This window comes from Peromyscus californicus, unplaced genomic scaffold (genome assembly GCF_007827085.1).
Source record: "Peromyscus californicus insignis strain IS unplaced genomic scaffold, ASM782708v3 Scaffold_11__1_contigs__length_118956290, whole genome shotgun sequence".
In the NCBI taxonomy this organism is placed as follows: Eukaryota; Metazoa; Chordata; class Mammalia; order Rodentia; family Cricetidae; genus Peromyscus; species Peromyscus californicus.
Genome location: NW_026294402.1, coordinates 32,510,275 through 32,531,698, shown reverse-complemented (window position 1 = coordinate 32,531,698; position 21,424 = coordinate 32,510,275). Strand labels below are relative to the sequence as shown.

The 21,424-nt window shown below is 41.4% G+C and overlaps 2 protein-coding genes across 4 annotated transcripts in view; one reads left to right on the top strand and one right to left on the bottom strand.

Annotated features, from left to right (window-relative positions):
• Siae (sialic acid acetylesterase) overlaps positions 1 to 21,424 on the bottom strand; it is a 100,991-nt gene that overhangs the window by 40,534 nt on the left and 39,033 nt on the right. Inside the window, exon 1 of one of the 3 annotated variants that reach the window (XM_052756934.1) lies at positions 2,902 to 3,083. The exons of the other annotated variants lie outside the window; for them this stretch is intronic. Within the exon in view, the coding sequence (XP_052612894.1) occupies positions 2,902 to 2,968 (67 nt within the window). The 5' untranslated portion in view covers positions 2,969 to 3,083. Of the gene's footprint in view, positions 1 to 2,901; positions 3,084 to 21,424 lie in introns of those variants that run through there. 3 annotated transcript variants of the gene reach the window in all.
• Spa17 (sperm autoantigenic protein 17) lies at positions 3,158 to 14,649 on the top strand. The gene is made up of 5 exons (XM_052756976.1): positions 3,158 to 3,249; positions 4,880 to 5,060; positions 9,979 to 10,049; positions 11,557 to 11,634; positions 14,330 to 14,649. Exons 2-5 carry the CDS (start codon positions 4,907 to 4,909, stop codon positions 14,474 to 14,476), a joined length of 450 nt encoding a protein of 149 aa, XP_052612936.1. The 5' UTR covers positions 3,158 to 3,249; positions 4,880 to 4,906; the 3' UTR covers positions 14,477 to 14,649.

The window sequence follows — 21,424 nt, the reverse complement described above, 5'->3', positions numbered from 1 at the left end:
GACTGAATAAGAATTCACTTTAACGAGATCATTTCTATTTTTAACCCACAGCCTATATTGAAGTACTTTTTAAATAACAAGCATTGATCCACATGTCCCAGTGAGCTCACAGAAATTTAACTAGGAAAATCATAAAACTTACATCCCAATTTGTCTCAACAGGAAAGAGTTTTTTAAAAATTCTCCAAAGAAAATAATTTACAAAATTAAAGGTTGTTTTGTTTTTTCACTTTTTTTTTTTTTTTTAAATAAAAGTGATAGGCAGGAAAGAGAATTAGAATTAACAAAGCCGACATTTTCCTCCCTGGAAGCTACAAAAGATGGCAGGCCCCTTAGGCTATACTTAACAGGGAAGTAGAGCTAATGGGGGTCTCCTCACAAGCTTGGTGGCCTACTTATACTGCTCTTAGAGTTCCAGACTCTAGTGCCTAAAAATCCTCCGCTCTCTTTCTCACTCGGGAGTTCGTTTGATCACAAAGCCTACATGACACTCAAAGTTCATCCAGAAGGCCTAACAAGCTCAAGATGCATGTACCATGAGCAAAATACTCTGGGACCACGACATCCCAGAATTGCATAAGCAGGTTGGCAGCCTGCTGGGGAAACCGGGAGGCATATGTGTGGGAGGGCCCTGTCTTGGGTAGATACAGAACAAAAGCTGAAAAGCAAATGCATAAATAAGAGCTAAGAGCAGAGAGAGGGCTGGAGTCAGAGGGATGGAGGGAAGAAAATGTAGCTTACATATTGGAGTATGCAGCCAGTAGTCCATAGGCTGGGGAATGCCTTTTCAAGCCAGTCTGTGTTTGCCAACACACATTTATAGAACCTCTCCGTGAACGGCTTCATGATGAGCAAAAGAATTTTAAAGGTGGAAACTATCTGATAATAATAGTATAAATCGTGTTACTTACTGATCAAGAGATATAAACACATTACCCATTAAGGGACTAGGGCACAACTAAATTAAGCAATTTTTTTTAAGAATAGTTAGAACAGCTGTGAATTCAACAAATATCTCTTTATGGATACCTACTGTGTGCCAGACACTATTTTACACACTGAGGCTGTAACGGCGAAGGGAAAATACTACCAATAATAGATTAAAAAAAAATTCTTGCTGCCAGTGATTTTACAGTCTACTAGGGGCTTACACATGTGACGGCGTGCTTAAGATACTGGAGACACTAATTTTTCTGACTGGCCTCAGAAGGTAGTTTATGACAGCATTAGAATCCATGTCATCTAATTCCAAAGGTATTATAACTTCCCTTTTTGCTTCAGTTAGATTGTGACGATAATGCAAAGAAAAACTATATACTCTATCCTTACAAAGCTCGCATTCTAAGTTAAACAGACAGTGAAACATACTGAGGAACTGAGCAAGGGGCAGAAAAGAATGGCATATCTCCAACAACCATGAATATTCAGACATGAATTTTTTTTAAGGTGTTGGATTTCTCCCTTCCTTTGGGAAGTGAAGTAGAAAACAGGAATGAGTGCTGTGGGGAAGACGCAATCATTACAAGCAGACTAACAAACATTTTAGGGAAGTTGGTTGCCTCTGATGGGAAGCCAACCGATGTACTAGTGAAGAGCACACCGGCAGTCTTGATAAAAGCCACCGAGTTGTAGTCCTCAAACTGAGTGGTGAGTTCATAGGTAACTCTCATTGCTAAATGTAACTTTTTATTACATTAGAAACATGAGCAAAAGGGGAGAGTTAAAGGAAAGATATTAGGATATACAAGGAAGAAGGGAGGGCGAGAAATCTGGAGCATGAATGGATACTGTCAAGTGCAAATCAAGGTCATGTAATATGGCCCAAAGGAAATAAAACAATGATAGTAAATATGACAGGCCTTAAGAGAAAAACTAAGAAAACAGTGGCTTACTGTCTGTACCTTCTCCCTGCCTCCTATGATAGGTCCAAAGATCATGAGAGGGATGAGAAACGGGACTGACCACTACAGTGCACTCACTAGCTTTGAAACTCTGAAAACCCACTGATGGGCTGGGTCTGTCTGGTACTTGAGTAGAACCCAATCATGCCATTTCTTCTCACCTCAACCTTCATTTCTTTTATTTACTGTGGTGAAGAACGTCCAAATTCCTAGCATTCTAGCCAAGAGCTCTAACCCCACTGAGCTATAATCCCAACTCCCTAAATTTCATTTATTGACAGTCTTTGGGGTCCACCCTTTCAGTGATCCAAAGAAGAAAGTGGGTGGATCCAGCATTATCACTCTACTTTGAATGAACAGACAGATTCCTGTCTTCTGGTATCTCCACTCTGACGGGCAATGTCCAGCTCAGGTTAGTCAGATGACAAGCCCTGGCCTGTAGAATAGCCAATGTGAGTTAGTCCCCTCCCCAGTGTGATGAGCCTTATCCCTCCACCAATCTCTCTAAGCTGCACCAAAATTCAGAGCTAAACCTTAAATTATTCTGAGCTAGTGAGGGGGTTGTATTTCTTAGCCCTAATAACCACTTAACTTGTAAAATTTAATTCCCTCAAGGCACCCATCCCGATAGAAGCCCTCCCCAAGGGTACCACTGAGGGGGCAGGTGCTGAAGTATTTTGGATGACTCAGTCACCTGTTTCCAAATATTATCTAACTAGCTTCGCCCCCTTCTCTCGGAGCTCTCCTGAAGACTTCGGTCTGGGCACATTGGAGCCTCTTCAATTTGATAAACCAAAGTCTCCCTCTGGCCCCTATGCTGCAAGCGAAGGACCGACCGTGGGTGGGGATAAAGTCAGCAGGCGGCCCAGCAGTACCTGCACGCCAGGCCTAGGTTGGGAAAGACCGGTTCTGACTCAAACCAGACCTTGAGAGGGAACGAGAGCCAAGATCCTGCAGAGGACCTGAAAGGCAAAGGTCCCACAGAGCCGTGTCACCTCACCTGCACTTCTGCTGGCTCGAACGATTACGAGCAGCAGCAGGCCAAACACAGCCCCCCGGGAAACCATTCTTGCGGAAGTCCGTGTCTAGTGCTGGACTCCGGACGGGCCCCTAGGCAGGGGCAGTGACGGGGGCGTGGCCTGGGTAGGGGCGGAGCCTGGGCGGGGTCACATAGCGGGCCCCACCCTCGAGCTCTCAGTACGCGAAACCATCCGCGGCTCAACACAGGGCGCTCCCCCTCTCCTCCCGGCCGCCGTAGTTAAAAAAAAAAAAAAAAAAAAAAAACGGTTACCCAGCAACGAGATAAAACAACTGGAACCATCCGCACCAGCTAGAAGAGAAAGAAGAGGTGAGGCGGTTTCCCCCATTCCCTCTCCAACGTGGAGGCTTCGCCTTTTCCTTCGTGTGTCCGAGCCACTCGGCATCCCTGACACTCACTCCCTCGACTCCTGGAGCACACAGGGAGCCCGGAAAGCCCTTTCTTGGAGAATCTGGAACCTTAGGTCGTCGACGTCCCGCCCACGGTTTGACCTGTCTTCCCCCTCTACCGCCCGCGCTCTCCCGCCGGGCTCAGGGCTTTTCACAACCCTCGAAGATTCGATATTTAATCCCCTGTTTCCGCCCAACAGAGAGAAAGGGAAATCTCCCACAGGTCAGGCCTCGTTAAAGCCCCAGCCTAGACCCCTCCCAACCAACGCCCCTTTGTGCCTCTCAGGGTCACAAACCCAGTCCCCAAGCAGCCAGTGTCAACTACAGTTAAACCAGCCCTTGACTTTAAAAAGTGAAATTTTATTCAACAAATTATAATAATTTCTAGAACCAAGACTAGGTTTGTTTGGTTGGTTGGTTTGGTTTGTTTCGAGACAAGGTTTCTTTGTGTAGCCCTGGCTGTCCTGGAACTCGCCCTGTAGACCAGGCTGGCCTCGAACTCACAGATCCACCTGACTGTCTCCCAAGTGCTGGGGTTAGAGGAGTGCCCCACCGCGCCCGGCTGACCATTTTGTTTTTTTTAATTTTAACCTTTAAACAGTTTCTTAGCAGTATACAAGGGACTATACTAGCTTCCCAGCAGTCATTATCTCTTAAATATTGCGGACTAGCAAAATCAACCCTCACCTCTTAAGAACAGAAAGACGAATTTAACATCTAGTGGAAACTGTGGTTTTCTAACTTTTAAAAAAAATTGATTTGTCCAAATTAGTGGATCTGCTTTTTTGTTTTGTTTTGTTTTTTGGGGTTTTTTTTGTTTTTGTTTTTGTTTTTCGAGACAGGGTTTCTCTGTGTAGCTTTGCGCCTTTCCTGGAACTCACTCTATAGCCCAGGCTGGCCTCGAACTCACAGAGATCCGCCTGGCTCTGCCTCCCGAGTGCTGGGATTAAAGGCGTGCGCCACCACCGCCCCGCTGGATCTTCATTTATAATCCTATAATTCTCCGGCTGTGGTGTCGCATGTCTTTTAATCCCAGCACTTGGCAGACAGAAGTCAGTGGATCTCCGAGTTAGAGGACAGACTGGGCTACATAGTGAGTTCCAGGACAGCCAGGTCTATGTAGAGACACCCTGTCTCAAAAGGAAAAACAAAACAAAACAAAAACCAATGATTCATGATAGAATTCAAAACTCTAGAAGAAACGTGTAGACTTGGTTGGGGGTGAATTTCGTTTTCATTTATTGAGTGTGCATGTGTGTATGGATGTAACCTTGGGGACACAGCCTGCCTATGGAAGTCCAAGGACAGTTTGTGGGAGTCGGTTCTCTCCTCTCACAACATGGGTTGCAGGGCTTTCGTTCAGGTCTGCCTTTACCTACTGAGATAGATCACCACCAGGCCTGGATCAAATGAACTTTTCTTTTTAAAATCCAAACTATGTGTGTCTCAGAAATAATTTGAGTTGTGATTGTGAGTTGGTTTGTCATAGCTGTGATTATGTAATTTAAATTAGACACATTAAAATTAGATACTTTTTACTGAATCTTCAGGTTCCATAGGCAATTCTTTCCAAGGAGATGTCGATTCCCTTCTCCAACACCCACTACCGAATTCCACAAGGATTTGGAAATCTTCTTGAAGGGCTGACCCGGGAGATTCTGAGGGAGCAACCGAGCAACATACCAGCTTTTGCCGCAGCGTATTTTGAAAACCTTCTAGAAAAAAGAGAGAGTAAGCTCTTTTTTAAAAAAAATAGGAATTTTTAAATAAACTAAGAATTTCATGATGGTTAAACTTAGAATTGAGGAATATACCTGTCTCTGGCCTGTGATCTCCACACATATGCAAACACGTGTCCACACACCCCAACACGCATACACACACACACACACACACACACACACACACACACACACACACACACACACGGGAACAAAAAAAACATACACATACACAAAAAAGAAAACAATAACAGCAACAACAGAAACTTAAGATTGTGTTCATTGTGCAGAAAGCCTTTAGGAGGTAAGCGGTCTCAAACACAGTTCCTGCTGTTTGAAACAGTGTGTACCAGTTCCCTCCCCAGGCCACCCTTAGCATGTCTCAGCTATACGGTGGTGAAGGAGGTAGATCTGTTCTTATGCATCCCTCCTAGCTGACTGCCTGCTCTTCCTGAGAGGATAATTTGCAGTTTTCTTTAAATTTTGATTCTTCTCATTTGAAAGTATTATAAGTGTTATAAAAATAATTCAACCCTCCTTAGATTAGATAAATTGGTTTTCGCTGGGGTATATGAAACTGTTCTTCAGCAAAGGCACAGAAACAAATTGCTTGGGCAAGTGAATTGCCAGTTGGGGAAGGTAATTTACATTCTATATACTCTCCAGGTCCCAACCTGCATAGAGACTAAGGTTTATACTAATAGTAACTATTTGATTTCGAGCCAAAGTGAGTTCCTACACTTCCGTTCATAAATACAGTTTCCAGATCCCAGCCTTGAAGATTCATGACTCTGAGGTCATGAATGGGTCAAAAGGGGAATGATCACAATCCTAAATTTGTACTGAGAACCTGCTCTTGCCTGGAACAATCATGTTATAGGAGCTTTGTTATTATTACTTTGGGCAGAGAAGACTAGAAACAGCCCCAGGCAGACAGACACTCCTTTGTAAATCATTTTACAGAGGGAAGAACCCAGAGCGAGGCTAGAATCAAAACAACTCCCATCCACACCAAACAACTCCACCCCGTCCCTTATGATCCTGCCTTTGAAGAACTCCAAATTTCACCGATTTCCTGACTACTGCTGGTCTGTCCCATATCTAGTCAGGGTGAATATTTGCTGCACAGTCTTCAACATTAGCAGAGAAAAGCTATTAAAATCGTTTAGTTAAAAGTAGTAGTTTTTGTAAACATGAATTTTGTTATCATAATATTAATTTTGCAGATTCATGCAGTAAAAATCTTTGGGCATTTGTTTAATTTTAGAACTTAGAAACATACCATTAAAAAAAATATTTGAGTCACTGTTACCAGGTCACAGTAATAAAAACAATTGGTGACGAACAGCCCCAGAATCCTGGCTCTCTGATAAACAAATGATGAAAACCATTTGAAAACAATTAACCACCACACCCACTTCCACCTATGTCAACTGAACGTGAATTTCCAACTGATGCAGTGTAAGAATTTAGCCTTCCCCAGCAAAGCCAAAATAAATCATCATGGATTTCTAATCCAATCTCCCAACCTGCAAGAATTCCCTTGCCACCATTTTTCACAGGTCTTCATTTTTGTGGCAGGAAACCTGTTCATAAACAGTGTGAATGGTCTCTCAAATCAGTAGGAGAAAATGGGCTCTTAAATGATGCTGAGATAAAAATGGAAAAACAAAATAGCATCAATTCTTTATATCATACATCCAGATAAATTATAAATTGACTCCAGATTTAAATATGAAAAGGAAACCATATCGATGCCAGGAGAAAGTGTAATTCATCACCTAAGAAAACACCTGGTTTGCTAAGTTGCCTTCTTTGCTTCAAAGCCCCAAACAGCAAGGGAGCAGATGGATAGAACTGACAACAGAAAAAGGGAACGTGTATGTGGCAAAGCACCAGAAAGAAAACAAAACCACAGATAACAAACTGAGAAAAAATGCTTGCAGTTTACGTCCCAGTAAGTTAATAAACCTAATAAAGAGCTTGTAAAAATAGTGTGTCCTAACTCATTAATACCAAGAGATATCAACAAACAGTTCACACAAAGGCAAACACAGATAGCCCCTAACATGAAAATTTGGTCAAACTGGACCATAATAACAATTCAAGTCAAAATTTCACTCAACTGGGGATAGAGAGATGGTTTAGGAGTAAAGAGCGCTTACTGCTCTTCCAAAGGACCCAAGTTCAGACAGCAGTCCCACTCCTGGCCACTCACGCCTGCCTGTGACTACAGTTCCAGGGACTCTGACTTCCCCTTGTTTCCATAGGCACACACACAAATACACATAATGAAACGAAATACACCGGATGCCAACAGCCACTCCTGCATCATACTGTCAGAAAGCCAAAAGTTCGACAGTAGAGTTTGTAGATAAGGCTGAGAGAAATAAGCCCTCACACCCGTTCTACTAGAGATGTAAAGCAAAATCTAAATACTGTATCTGCCAAAATTCCATATTTATTTAACCTGTATCCCAGAAGCTCCACCTCTACACTTTTCATTCTAGTATTGTTTGTGAGAACAACCCAAATACACATATTAGGTGGTTTTTGTTTCATTTTTGTACCGGCCCAAACAACAAGGCAAATCAGTCCTTAATACCTTTAAAGTTGTCAACCAAAATATACCGTTCCTCTTTTAAGTCGATTTAGCACAGGTACTTGTGACAGTGATAAAAGCTGACTAATGTGGAGAGTTATTCCAGAAACTTTGTAACTGTTTATGGAAGAACAAACCAAGTAAGTATGCTACTGTTGTTGGGAATGAAATTTGGAGTATAAGAAAAAAATTATAGTTAGTTTAATAAAACCCTGTAATCTTGAACCTGAATTTAGAAATACCAGTGAGATCTTTTCTCTTTTGTAATGGAAGCAGCTCAGAGTGCGGCTCCTGGTGAAAAGCCAGAAGACTCACACGGTGTAAGGACAGGGCAGAATCCTGAAATTGGTCATCTGACTTCCGTGTGTCATAGCATGCTCCTGCCCATACATATATAGAAACATGCACTTACAGACTCACGCCTGCACACACTATTTTAAAATGTATTTTTTAATGGAAGTCTTTTCTGGCTCCCTACATTTTGAAACCTCAAAACCATGACTAACTAACTGTTAGTGGCTAATATCCCCTATATTATCACCTCTGAATACTATTTCCCATGAACCAAACTTGCAATTAGTGCCATACATGTGGGATAAATATGTAAGAATAGGCTGACCATCTTTCCATCCCACAAAACAAGCTCCTAATGATTTTTAGGATTGCTAGCAAAGGCCTGAAGAGCATCCAAGCACATGAATAAGCCATCACTGACCAAATTTTGGACAAAGAGAGAATCAAGAAAAATAATAAAACTCCATGGACCAGAATTCACCCAGGTTACTAAACATTTGTGAACTCATAATGCTAAAATAAGTCACAAAGAACTCACCATCAGGCCACCTAGGAAAGTACTGGGAGCCAGCTGGTTATTCTGAAAGCTGGTAAAGGAATCAAACCTGTAACCTTCTTGGTTTTTTGTTGTTGTTGTTTGGTTTTTTTTTTTTTTGTTTTTTTAAAGACAGGGTTTCTCTGTAGCTTTGGAGCCTATCCTGGACTAGCTCTGTAGACCAGGCTGGCCTCGAACTCACAGAGATCCTCCTCCTCTACCTCCCCAGTGCTGGGATTACAGGCGTGCGCCACCACCGCCCGGCCCTTCTTGTTTTTGTAAGAGCCATATTTCAAGGTAACCAAATGGTTGACTGTTTTCTTTATTGAGTCCACCCCAAAATAAGTACTGATTAATTTAGAATGTTATCAGTTTGTACTCCTAAATAAGTTCAGGAACAATCATCAAGGGCCTAAAAAATTATTTAAAAACTAAAGAGAGCAGGATATGAGTTATCTTCTGAGATTAAGTACCACTACCAATGAGTATTCTTGCCAAAACAATCAAACCTAAATCAGATGAAGCCTGCAAATCTAACTACCAATCTACAGGGAATTCAAGGGCAAATGACCCTGTTAAAATCCCTTGTGTGTAGACAGTTGGAAATATCTGCACTGGAAAATTCCAAAGGAAAACTGACCCAATTTCATCAACAAATAAATTGCACAATAAAATAAGATGGTGGTGAATTTTCCACTAAAAATTCTTTAAGGCATAACAAAAGGCCTTATGTGTCCATTTTGAGGCTCTGATAGGATTAAGATAAATATATTAGACAATGGGGACAATTTTGGATAGTTGGCTAGATACAGGATGATTGTAAGAAATTGTTAATATTTTAGATATGTTCATGATACATGCTTATATTGTAAAGACTCTTTTAGAGGTACAAATTTAAATATCTCTTGATTAATGAATATGGTATTTGGGGTTGGCCTGAAAATAACCAGAAGAAAATGTATAGATAAGATAATAAACCATGAATGGATCATTGTAGCCTCTATGTAACGTGCACATGGGGCCTGTTAGAGCATCCTACTTTTGGAGTTTGAAATTCTTCATGATGGAAAACTAAAGAAAATTATCTTTGGATGGAAATACTTCTTGTCTATGTTAACTGTCTCCATAATGTGTCTCATTTGAAAACTTTTACTTTTCACTTTTCCAGACTCCCTGATTCCTTACTGTATTTTACATACTTTTATGCAGTTGCTAATGCGTGTTTTAGGTGTCTATTTATTTAGAATATTGACATTTGTTCTTTCTCTCTCATTTCCTTATGAGTAAATATTCCTGGAAGGCTCATTCAGTGTTAAACTCATCGTCATAATTATTATTTAGTAATTATTTATGCAGCACTGGGCTGTTCAATGTCAGTAAGATTTTCAGCCATCAGTAAAGAACCTCTGATTTGAAACAAGAAACTCGTGTTCCTGTATTGTTCTAGATTCACTATAATGAACACAAAATAAGTATAAAATTATTTTTATTATTTAGAAACCAACTTTGATCCAGCAGAATGGGGGGCGAAGCTAGACGACCGCTTCTATAACAACCACGCATTCAAGGTACAGTCCTATGAAGCTACCAAATTTGGCTATATTTTTTCTATCTATAAAAGAAATTATTAATGTCTCCCCCAATTTTTGAGAAGTGTGTCAAACATTATTAATAACTTAATAAAACTTCTTGATAATGAGAAATAATCTTCTGAACTATCTGAATTGAGTACCGATCCTTCACATGAACTTAAAGATGACCAACAGGAGTAGGAGCTTGATTATCACACAGTTACTCCCATCTCTTATTCTTTAAACTGTATTGAGCATCACAAGTCAAGAATTATATTCCATAAAATAAGACATTATTAGTCCAACTTTTTTATTTACATATTACAAAAAGACTAATTTGAATTAAATATAATGGTAATGGTACACGCTTTTAATCTCGGGACTTGGGGGCAGAGGCAGGAGGATCTCTAAGTTCTAGACCAGCCTGGTTTACAGAGCAAGTTCCAGGACAACCAGGACTACACAGAGAAACCCTGTCTCAAGATAGCAACAGCAATAACAACAACAACAAAAAGACAATAAATTAAAATTTTTTAGAGTACTACTCTAGACAGCTGAAAAATATCATTTTCTCAGATGTTAGACTCCAGCGACATTGGCAAAGTTCAGACTTTAATGTAGGCCAGTAGATTTGGAGAATGTCTTGTAGAAGCTGTTACTTTGCATTCAAAAGTGAATTTCTGTCCATTTATACATGCTTGTATGAGGCTGATGCTTTTATTTCTAGTTTTCAGACTATCTGCACTCATGGGTTTTTGGGTTTTTTTAAATTGAGATCAAAGAGATAATATTGAAAATGTTATGCCCTTGTGTCATATAGAAAATTCAAGGTGTTTCTTTTACTTTGGGTTTCCAGAGTTTTATGTTATTCCTTTAATTTACATATCCTCAGTTTTCCATTTTCCATGTTAAAGCCTCTCTTCCCGAAGGCAGTGAGCTAGCAGTGCCTGTATTTGGTAGAAGACTGGACTAGTCATGTCAAAACAGACTGAGCTGGCTCCTTCTTTATGCATACATCTTTTTCCAAAGTGAAACTCACTTCCCTGGTTTAATATATTATTGATTTTAATTGCATAAAATAATAGTTGACATTTTCATGAATGCACATAAGGTGCTTTGATCAAATTCATCCTCTAATACCTTCTCTTCTGTACTATTGACTTAGTTTTTAATCTATAATTATCATTAAAAAGTCAACCTGGCTTCATATTATGGAATACAATGACTTTTATTGCTATTGTAGAAACTATAAACTTTTTTCCCTACGGTCCTCAAGATTTATTACCAAACCTTATCAACTTTCAGTGTGAGGCAGTCGTTTATCCCTTGAGTTTTCCTTCACTTCCATTTATTCCAAGACAAATTCTTGTTAAAAAAAAAACTAATATATCTTTAATTTCCCATGCTTCTCAATGCCTTAACTTCCCGTTTCCCTTAAGCAGAATAGTCCAAGAGTTTGCTATCTTCAAAACAATGCCTATGTGGCCCTCTTTTCTCTTTCTAGGACCCAGAACAAACTGAGAAATGTGAACAAGAAGTGTCCAAGTCACCCGAGAGAGAGGAAACACCAGTTATGGCCTTTGTATGTAGTATTTTCCACTTACTTTTGTATTCCTACACACAATGGCATCGCTAAGTTTAAAGTTATGCACAAAATATATATCAATGTTAGTTATATTATTGAAATTAGAATTGTGCTTTCTAGATAGATACTTAACATCGGTGATAAACAGATTATTTTCATAAACTCATTCTTCCCTTTAGAAATCTAGATCAGGCCGGGCGGTGGTGGTGCACGCCTTTAATCCCAGCACTTGGGAGGCAGAGCCAGGCGGATCTCTGTGAGTTCGAGGCCAGCTTGGGCTACCAAGTGAGTCCCAGGAAAGGCGCAAAGCTACACAGAGAAACCCTGTCTTGAAAAACCAAAAAAAAAAAAAAAAAAAAAAAAAAAAAAAAATCTAGATCAGAAAATCTTTCCATGGGAAAGAGACAGACAGCTGAACTTGGGCCTCCTCTCGTCTTTCATATTAATATTCCGCTTGGGGAATTTTTCCACGGCTTGTTGCTGTTGCCACCCACCACACAAAGGCAAAGGTTAGAGATAATGAAAGGAAAGCACTTACACACCACCAAATAAAATGGCCTTACACAGCCTGGCCTACTCATGGTCCCTGCAAGGTCTTCTATAAAAGTGCTTTCCTGCCTTGATATTCTCCATCCAAGCCACCCAGAAATAGGAAAATCCACCCTCAAAGATACTGCCTCTCTCTATTCAGGGGTGTGCTAAAGCCATTACTTGGAGACAATTGTGCACAGTGCAACAAACTTCATTTCGATTACTTAAAATCAGCCACCTTAGAGTATTGAGACTAAGGTAAACACTACAAACCAGAGCTTTGGTGGTATTTTAGGAGGATAATGCTGTTTTGTTCTATTATTTCTCTGTAGAGCCAGTTAAACATTTTCAAAAACATCATTGCCTGGACTCTTCATAGTCCAAACTAAGAAAAACCAGGCTTTGCCAGGCGATGGTGGTGCACGCCTTTAATCCCATTACTTAGGAGGCAGAGGCAGGCGGATCTCTGTGAGTTCGAGGCCAGTCTGATCCACAGAGCAATTTCCAGGACAGCCAAGGCTACACAAAGTAACTCCGTCTCAAAAAAACAAAAAACAAAAAAAAAAAAAGAAAAAGAAAAAGGAAAACCAGGTTTTGTATAAAAGAATTAATTCTGTACAATGTCAGAGTTCAAATGTTTGAGTTCCTTTTCCTGTCTTAGTATCTGTTAAGGATATTGATACCTAAAATGAACAACACCCATTCAGACACAACTTTCCCTTACATTATTTAACTGTTGTAGAATAATACTCATACAACCCAATTAGTCTAACCATGGCATCAGATGTAGTAGGAATTCAGGGAGTACAGAAAGACAGAGTCATTTCCTTACTTCTCTTGTAAAGGCTCTTTTATAAGCTATTCCAAGTTTGTGTTAAGGTGCCATTAATTTTTAACTTAAGAGTAGTTCACTTATTCATATTAGAGAATCCTCTCAAAGAATTTTATGCCTGTCTGTTTGTATTTAAAAGTTTTGTTGGTAATGGAGGGGATTGAACAGCTCAAAGTTCCGTCAGTAGTTGACTGAATGACTAAATCAGGACAATGGAACACAGTGGCCATGCCCCTCCCATCAAAACTGAGCAAAATTATATATGAGATAACCGCATAGAAAAGAGAACCCAGATATGATGTTTCATGGGGAAAGTAGCTGTAGAGCATTCCAATTAGTGTGGTCTTGTTTTCAAAATGAAAAACAAATGTGTCTTCACGTAAATGGACTCAAACATAAAAGAGATTTTGGAAGGGTGTATAAGCATACACAAATACACACAGAGACATGCAGCCTACAATAATGGTAACTTTTTAGGAGCAAGATTTGAGGATGTGAAAATGTTTCAACTTTTCACTACAAGTGATTAACTTGAGCATTTTTTTTTTTTTTTGAGACAGGGTTTCTCTGTGTAGCTTTGCGCCTTTCCTGGATCTCGCTCTGTAGACCAGGCTGGCCTTGAACTCACAAAGATCCGCCTGCCTCTGCCTCCCAAGTGCTGGGATTAAAGGCGTGCGCCACCACCGCCCAGCAACTTGAGCACTTTTAATGTGTGTTTATTATCTTTGTAGCTTAAAAAAGATACATTAAGGGCCATATATATTTTCAGTTCTACATTTAGGATCCATGAATTTTGCCATCTGTAAATTATACCTAAATTTAAAAGAAAAAGGAGAAACTGTATGTCACTGTTTAGCCAACTCTGATAAACCCAGTATTAGTAAACTGACTTTCTCTTTGATGTTCCACCTCTAAATGTATGATTTTAATTGTCTAAACATTTAGAAATTAGAATTAACATCTTAATCCATCTTATATAACCACGATTACTTCAAAACAGCACATGTACTGATGTTAACACAGACACAATGCTATTTCTTAGGAAACTTTAAATAGGTACTATCTGGGAACAAGAGAGAAGAGGTTGACAACGATCTTGTATTAAGATGTATTAAAGAGTGGCAAGTTGAATCCCCGCTCTTTGGGCTGAATTCAGCCTTCGTTACACACACAATGTGACAATGTGTGAACACCACCCCCCACCAACCAGGAAGCAACAGACCTCAAATAGTTGCATCTAGAAATTAGTTAAATCTATAGACCCATTTCTGCAGCATCAAAAAAGCAGCATTCTGGAAAAGTCTCTCACTTTCTCTCCTTTTAATGAAGGAGTCTACTGAGGAAGAAAGAGAAAAGGAGGAGTTCGCTGCTGTGAAAATTCAGTCAGTCTTCCGGGGACATCAGGCCAGAGAAGAGGTAAAGAAAATGAAGTCAGAAGATAAGAGTGAACAGGCGAAAGGAGAGGAAAACAAGTGAGGACACTGCCCCCCCCCCCCCCCCGAAAACATGAAAAGTACTCCAAATCCATCACTGTTGTGATTGTCATTTTTTTCCTCAGTAAGGGAAATTTGATGTTGTGGAATAACATTTGTTGCTGCTGTGAAAATCTGTCATGAGCATTTGTTTAATAAACATGCCATTGAAACACACCCCTTGAAGATTTCCCTGGGAACAGGAGAATTGTCTCTGCTTGTCCCCAGCCTGTGTATAAACACCTTTGATATCAGCATCTGAACAGTAGCACCTGAGGCTTCAGCCTGGGGTTGTGTGGTCTGATACCTAGTGAGTAAAGCCGCTCCACCCCACTCCTGGATGCTGGCTTCAGTTCATGTTTCTCTTCTGCTGGTAACCTCAGTGCCTTTTAAGTATAGTCTGCCTTCTGTTTTTTCTTGGTGATGGTGGTGGTAGTGAACCCCAGAGCCTGGACTGAGCTATATACTGAGCCCTGAGGTTTGTTCTTTTTTAATAGTTTGAGTTGTTATAAAGATAAGTAAAGATCCTGCCTTCCTGTAAATTGTACCCACTGATGTTCACTTGTCATAACAAGCAATCATTCATTGAAAATGTATTGCAGACCATTTATGTGCTGGATCAGTGGTGAATATTTGCTGCTTTGACCACACAGCTTACAGTTTTATTTTGTGTTCTGTCTTCTTGAGACAGGGCTTGAGTATGTAGCCCTCCCTGAAAGTCTTTTTTGCTCGTTACTATCAATTCCAACCACTCGACACTGATGGCCCTCTAAACTCAACCGCTGGGCTCCTTTTTAATATTCACCTGTGCATGGCATCCAGTCTCATGACTTCCTAAACCATCTCCACATACTTGCCAGACTTTGCATCCCTCCAGCTCCAACCTTGTATAGCCAACTACCACTTAAAATTCCTATTGGGGTGTCAGGTTTCTCAAAATGAACTTGCCCAAACAACTCCTGATATTGCCATCTCCAGGCTGTAGTTCTCTTGGTGGTTCCCGCTACAGAAAATAGTGTTCTATGTAGTCTGGAGAATGGTCTATGATAGCCATACTTACAGTTTTGAATGAGTGAGTTTATTAAGTAGATAGTACGCCTAACATAAAAGAATAAATGGGGATGAATGACAGAGGATAAATGGATAGACAGACAGACAGACAGACAGAAACTGAATGCTTATTAAAACATGTAGCAGAAATCAACTGGTAGAGCCCCTTGAGGCAGCCAGCTGGAGTTCCTGGCAGAGAGCATCCTGGGCAAGAACAGTGTCCCCTGGTGAGGCTTCTAAGTGAAAGAACAAATAGCAGCAGGTATAGATGACATCATCAAAGTGGGCATTCCCGCTATCCAGCAGAAACCAACCAGAGAAACTGAGGCTATCAGTTGGAGTTCCCAGTTGAGCTTCCTGTCCATGGATGAGATTTCCCATGGCTGAACTTGTGGATTCTCCTTATAGGGTGGGTAAACAATGAAGCAGAGTAACATCTGTTGGAGGCACTTCACCTTCTATCTAGCTGGTTTCAGGGGAAAGTTTTTACTCTTGGGCTGTTTTGAGGTTCTCTTCTCTCCCTGTCACATAGATATGGGGCAGCCCAACCTCAGACAAGTGGCTTAGGAAGGACCCTTTTGTTTGTTTTTTGTAGACAGGGTCTCTCTGTGTAGCTTTAGCTGTCCTGGAACTCACTCTGTAGACCAGGCTGGCCTGGAACTCACAGAGATCTGCCTGCCTCTGCCTTCAGAGTGCTGGAATTAAAGGCGTGCACCAGTACACCTGGTTTGGAGGACACTTTTGAGACAGACATGTCTGAAAATGGATGTTGGGGCAAACCAGCTTCCAGTGCCAGCTTCTCAGTGAATTCAAACAACACATGATAACTTACAAATACAACGTACATTGCAAATGGCCACTCCTGTCGGGGTGTTGAAGAAAGAAGGCACTCCAAGATGAAATTTTAAGGCCTATGTGGCAGCAGGAAGGTCCAGCCTCTCTGATAAACTGAACCCCAAACAGCCATACAAAGGCATATTTACTGAAAGTTATGCAAAGTATTTCCTCATACTAAGGTCCATAATCTAATTTACATGTCTTACTAAAGGAGAGCATCACATATCCCCATGACTCTAGTCCTTTATTATGTATCATTCGCAGAAATACACAATAATACAAGAGCCTCTGGTTGCCTAAAGCATCTTGTGACCAAAGTCATGGGGTGGCTACAATGCCCCTTCAGCAAAGCAATCACTGTCTTCCACAAGGATTCTTCAAGGTCAAAGTACTTCTAAAAAACAGCTGTTCATTTTAATATCTACCCCGAATAGAGCGACTGTGCTAAATTCCTACAACACACTCCATTCTTCCATTTTTCCAGGCCCAACTCTCGAGATTCATCCTTAACTCATCACTTTCTCTCCCATCAAATAAAGGCTCGGCAAATCTGTGGGATCTCCCTAGGAAGTACACTCAGAAGCTGAACACCTTTCAACATTCCCGTTGTACACATTGATCCTAGTTCCCATCATCCCTCCTGTGCATTACTACAGTAGCCTTAACATCGAGGCATACCGTGTGCTCCCATCTCAGGTCACCTGCAGTGCCTCTGCTGAGAGGTGCAACCCCAGACAAGCCCTTCCCATGATGGCCACAGAAGCAAAAGCAGGAAGACCACAGGCAAATATTTCAAGTCTTTGCACCTGTCGCTTGTGCTCCAATCCCGTTGACCAAAGAAAGTCATTTGGCCAAATACAAAGTCAAAAGGATAACCCCTCACCTATTTGCAGCATAACAAAAGATTCTGTATACAAAATACTATTTTAGTTTAGGGTAGGGAGTAATGGGGACCAATTTAACCTTCTGTAGTCTGCTTTCTTGGTTATAATTAACATCCTCCCCACATGCGAAATACATTCACTCTTGACCCTAACCCCCTAAAAGGTCTATCAAATCTTTCAAGTCTAGAAGCTCATGATCTCTACCAGGTCCAGGTGTCCCTTTTCCTGATGTAAAAACCTTTGAATTAAAAAACCAAGTAATAGTCACAATGATGAAATTCCACTGAGTAGTCAGGTCCTGTGTCAGGTAAAAGGTGAAATAATGTTTCATGAATAGACATCTGGTTCGTCCCCTGTACCTGGATCCCAAGTTTTCCTCAGGTATTTGTCAAGAACAGTGGGGTTTCTCAAACTGTTTCCTGTTTGTAGGAAATTGAGGGCCTAAGGAGCTGTTTATAACTTACAGGAGTTTTTCTCTCTTTTAGTTGGTGTTAATACTTATTTTTAAATGACTTCTAAGCTTTATTTTTATTTTGTATGTATGAGTGTTTTGGCTGGGTGTATGTATGTGCACCAACTGTGTGCCTGATGCCTTTGGAGATCAAAAAAGATGTCCTGAAATTGAAATTACAGATGGTTGTGAGCTGCCATGTTAGTGCTAGGAATGGAACCTGTGTCCTCTGCAAGAGCTGAGACATCTCTCCAGGCATTAGGTAATACTGTGCTAATAAAGTTATCTTTAAATTAGTGAAGTACCTATGTATTTGACTACCATCAACTCTATGTACTAAAAGCTAGAACACACACACACACACACACACACACACACACAGGTTTAATTATGGAGGCTCAGAACGGTATGCCATCAGTAAGCAGGAGAATCAGGAAACCCAGTTATGGAATTCAGTCAGAATCAGAAGGCTCAGGAGAACCAGGTGCCAAAAGTGTAATTCTCAGTCCAAGACCAAAGGCCTGACAATGGGAAGGTGCCTGTGCTGTAAGTCCTGGAGTAAAAGAGGTCTGAGTCCAGAAGCTCTGCTATCTAAGACCAAAAGAAGATGGATTACCCCAGCTCCAAAAAGGAGAATTCACTCACTCTGTGCACTTTCATTCTGTTGAGGCCTCCTGGTGAGAGGAGGGCTGTGTCCCCTAGCATACTGATTTAAATGCTGATCACTACAAGAAATACCCGTAAGTATGTTTGGGTGAGCTATCTGGGCATTCCATAACCCACACAAAATTACCCATCTAGAACCACCCAGGAAGAGAGTCTCAGGGAGGGATTATCTACCCACTCCCAAAACCTCCAGCCCTATGAAATGTCCCTCTTGCTTAAATTCTCAATGGCTTCTCATTTCACTAAGAATAGTAGCTGAAAGCATCGAAATGGGCCACAAAGGCCTTTGCAGATCTTTTAATTTCCAGCCCTGCTTTGCTTATTCATTAGGATCCAGACACACTGGCATCAGCATCTTCATCAGACATCCTAGGCTTGCTTTCATCTTTGGGGTTTTCTGTGTGTTGTTCCCTGCATCTCTGTGGAATGCTTTTTGCCAGATACCATCTCAGTTCAGGTCTTTACTCAGCGAATGAAAGTCAGTGAAATCTTCTCTTGATGTAACTTAAAAAAAAAAAAAAAACAACTCGGCTTCTGTCTTAGTTAGAGGTGATATTGCTGTGAAAAGACACCATGACCATGGCAACTCTTTTTTTTTCTAAATATTTTTATTTAAAAAAAAAATTTTATTCATTTTCATACACAGATCCCCCTCTCATCCCTCCTCCTACTCCTTGCCCTCAGTCTTCTCCCCCTCCGACCCAACCTCCCATCCCCTCTTCCAAAAGGGTAAGGCCTCCCATGAGGAGTCATTTAGTTGAGGAAGGACGAAGCCCCGCCCCCCTGCATCAAGGCTGAGCAAGGCATCCCACCATAGGTAATGGGCTCCAAAAAGCCAGCTCATGCACCAAGGATAGATCCTGATCCCACTGCCAGGGGCCCCTCAAACAGACCAAGCTACACAACTGTCTCTCATATGCAGAAGGTCTAGTCCTGTCCCACGCAGGTTCCACAGCTGTCAGTCTAAAGTTCATGAGTTCCTGCGAGCTTGATTCAGTTGTCTGTAGATTTCCCCATCATGAACTTGACCCTCCTTGATCATATAATCCCTCTTCCCCCTCTTCAACTGGACTCCCAAAGCTTGGCCTGGTGCTTGGTGTGGATCTCTGCATCTGCTTCCATCAGTTACTGGATAAAGGCTCTATGATGACAGTTAGGGTATTCACCAATCTGATTACCAGGGTAGGGAAGTTCAAGCACCCTCTCCACTATTGCTATTAGACTAATCTGGGGTCGTCCTTGTGGGTTCCTGGGAATTTCCCTAGCACCCCTTACCCCATAATGTCTCCCTCTATCAAGATTTCTCTTTCATCGCTCTCCCACTCCTTCCCTCCCCCAGTTCGACCATCTCATCCCCTTATGTTCCCATCCCCCATCCCGTTCCCTCTATTGCCTCCCATCATCCCCAGTTTACTCATGGAGATCTCCTGTTTCCCCTTCCCAAGATAATCAATCCATGTATCCCTCTTAGGGTCCTCCTTGTTTTCTAGCTTCTCTGGAGCTGTGGGTTGTAGTCTGATTATCCTTTGCTTTACATCTAGTATCCACTTATGAGTGAGTACATACCAGACCATGGCAACTTATAAGAAAAACATTTAGTTGAGGGGGCAGCTTACAGTTTCAGAGGTTCAGTCCATTATCATGGCAGGGAGCATGGTGGCCTGCAGGTAGACATGGTGCTGGAGGAGTAGCTGAGAGTCCTACAGCTTGCAGGCAACAAGAAGTCAACTGAGACACTGGGCATTATCCTGAGCATAGGAAACCTCAAAACCTGCCCCTACAGTAACACACTTCCTCCAACAAGGCCATTCCCACTCCAACAAAGCCACACCCCCTAATAGTGCCACTCCCTATCAGATTATGGGGGCCAATTACATTCAAACTACCACACCTTCCTTTCTCAATTGATCTTGTTGATTCTAAACACCAGCCAGTATATCCTAGAGAAGTGTCAAGAATGAAAGGAAAATATTAAAACAATAGGTAGAAGGTTAATATGATATGGAAATATGGAAATTGGGTAGCCTGTCATGATTATTTTTTAATTGTCCACTTGACACAATCTAGAACCACCCAGGAAGAGAGTCTCAGTGAGGGATTATCTAGATTTGGCTGGTCCGTGGGCATGTCTATAGGGGTTTGTCTTAACTGCACTAATTGATGTAAAACACATATCCACTGTAGGCAGGACCATTCCCTGGGTTTGGGTATTGGACTGCATGAGTGGAGCAAATGAAGTCAAAGCAATGGCTTAGAGCACATACTGCTCTTATAGGAGACCTGAGTTTAGTTCCTAGCGCCTGCATCAGGCAGCTCACAACCATTACTCCCGCCAGCTCTAGCTCCAAGCGAATCCCATGCCCTCTTCTGGTCTTTGCAGGCACCTGCATTCATGTGCACATTCCAACACAGAGACACACACATCAACATGTAATTTAAAAATAAAACTTAAATGTTTTTAAGAGTGCACAAAACGAGCTGAGTAGTAAGCATGCATGCATCCATCCCTCTCTGCTCCGGACTGTGGATGTGACTGGTCATGTGACCATTTGTTTCTGCCACCTTGACTTCCCTGCTGTGGTGGACTGTGAGTTAAAATAAACCCTCTCTTCCCTAAGTTACTTTTTGTCAGTATTTTATCACAGCGGCAGAGATGACAGTAGGACACCAGCCGCATAAATTGTGCCGCTAATGGTACTCGCTGGAGTTGCAAACAGGAGAGAGGCTCAACAAGATTTGGAGTTAGAAGAAAATGAAAAATCACGCAAAGGGGAGGAACTTATAATAGTTAGAAACATTGTGGTGGCTTGAATGAAAACGGCACCCATATGTTGTAGGGAGTGGCACTATTGGAAGGTGTGGCCTTGTTGGAGGAAGTGTGTCACGGGGGTTGGGCTTTGAGGTTTCAAGTGCTCAAGCCAGGCCCAGTGTCACTCTCTCTTCCTGCTGCCTGCCAATCCAGATATATAACTCTCAGCTTCCTCTCCAGCACCATGTCTGCCTGCGTGCTGCCATGCTTCCCGTTATGATGAAAATTTACTAAATCTCTAAACTGTAAACCAGC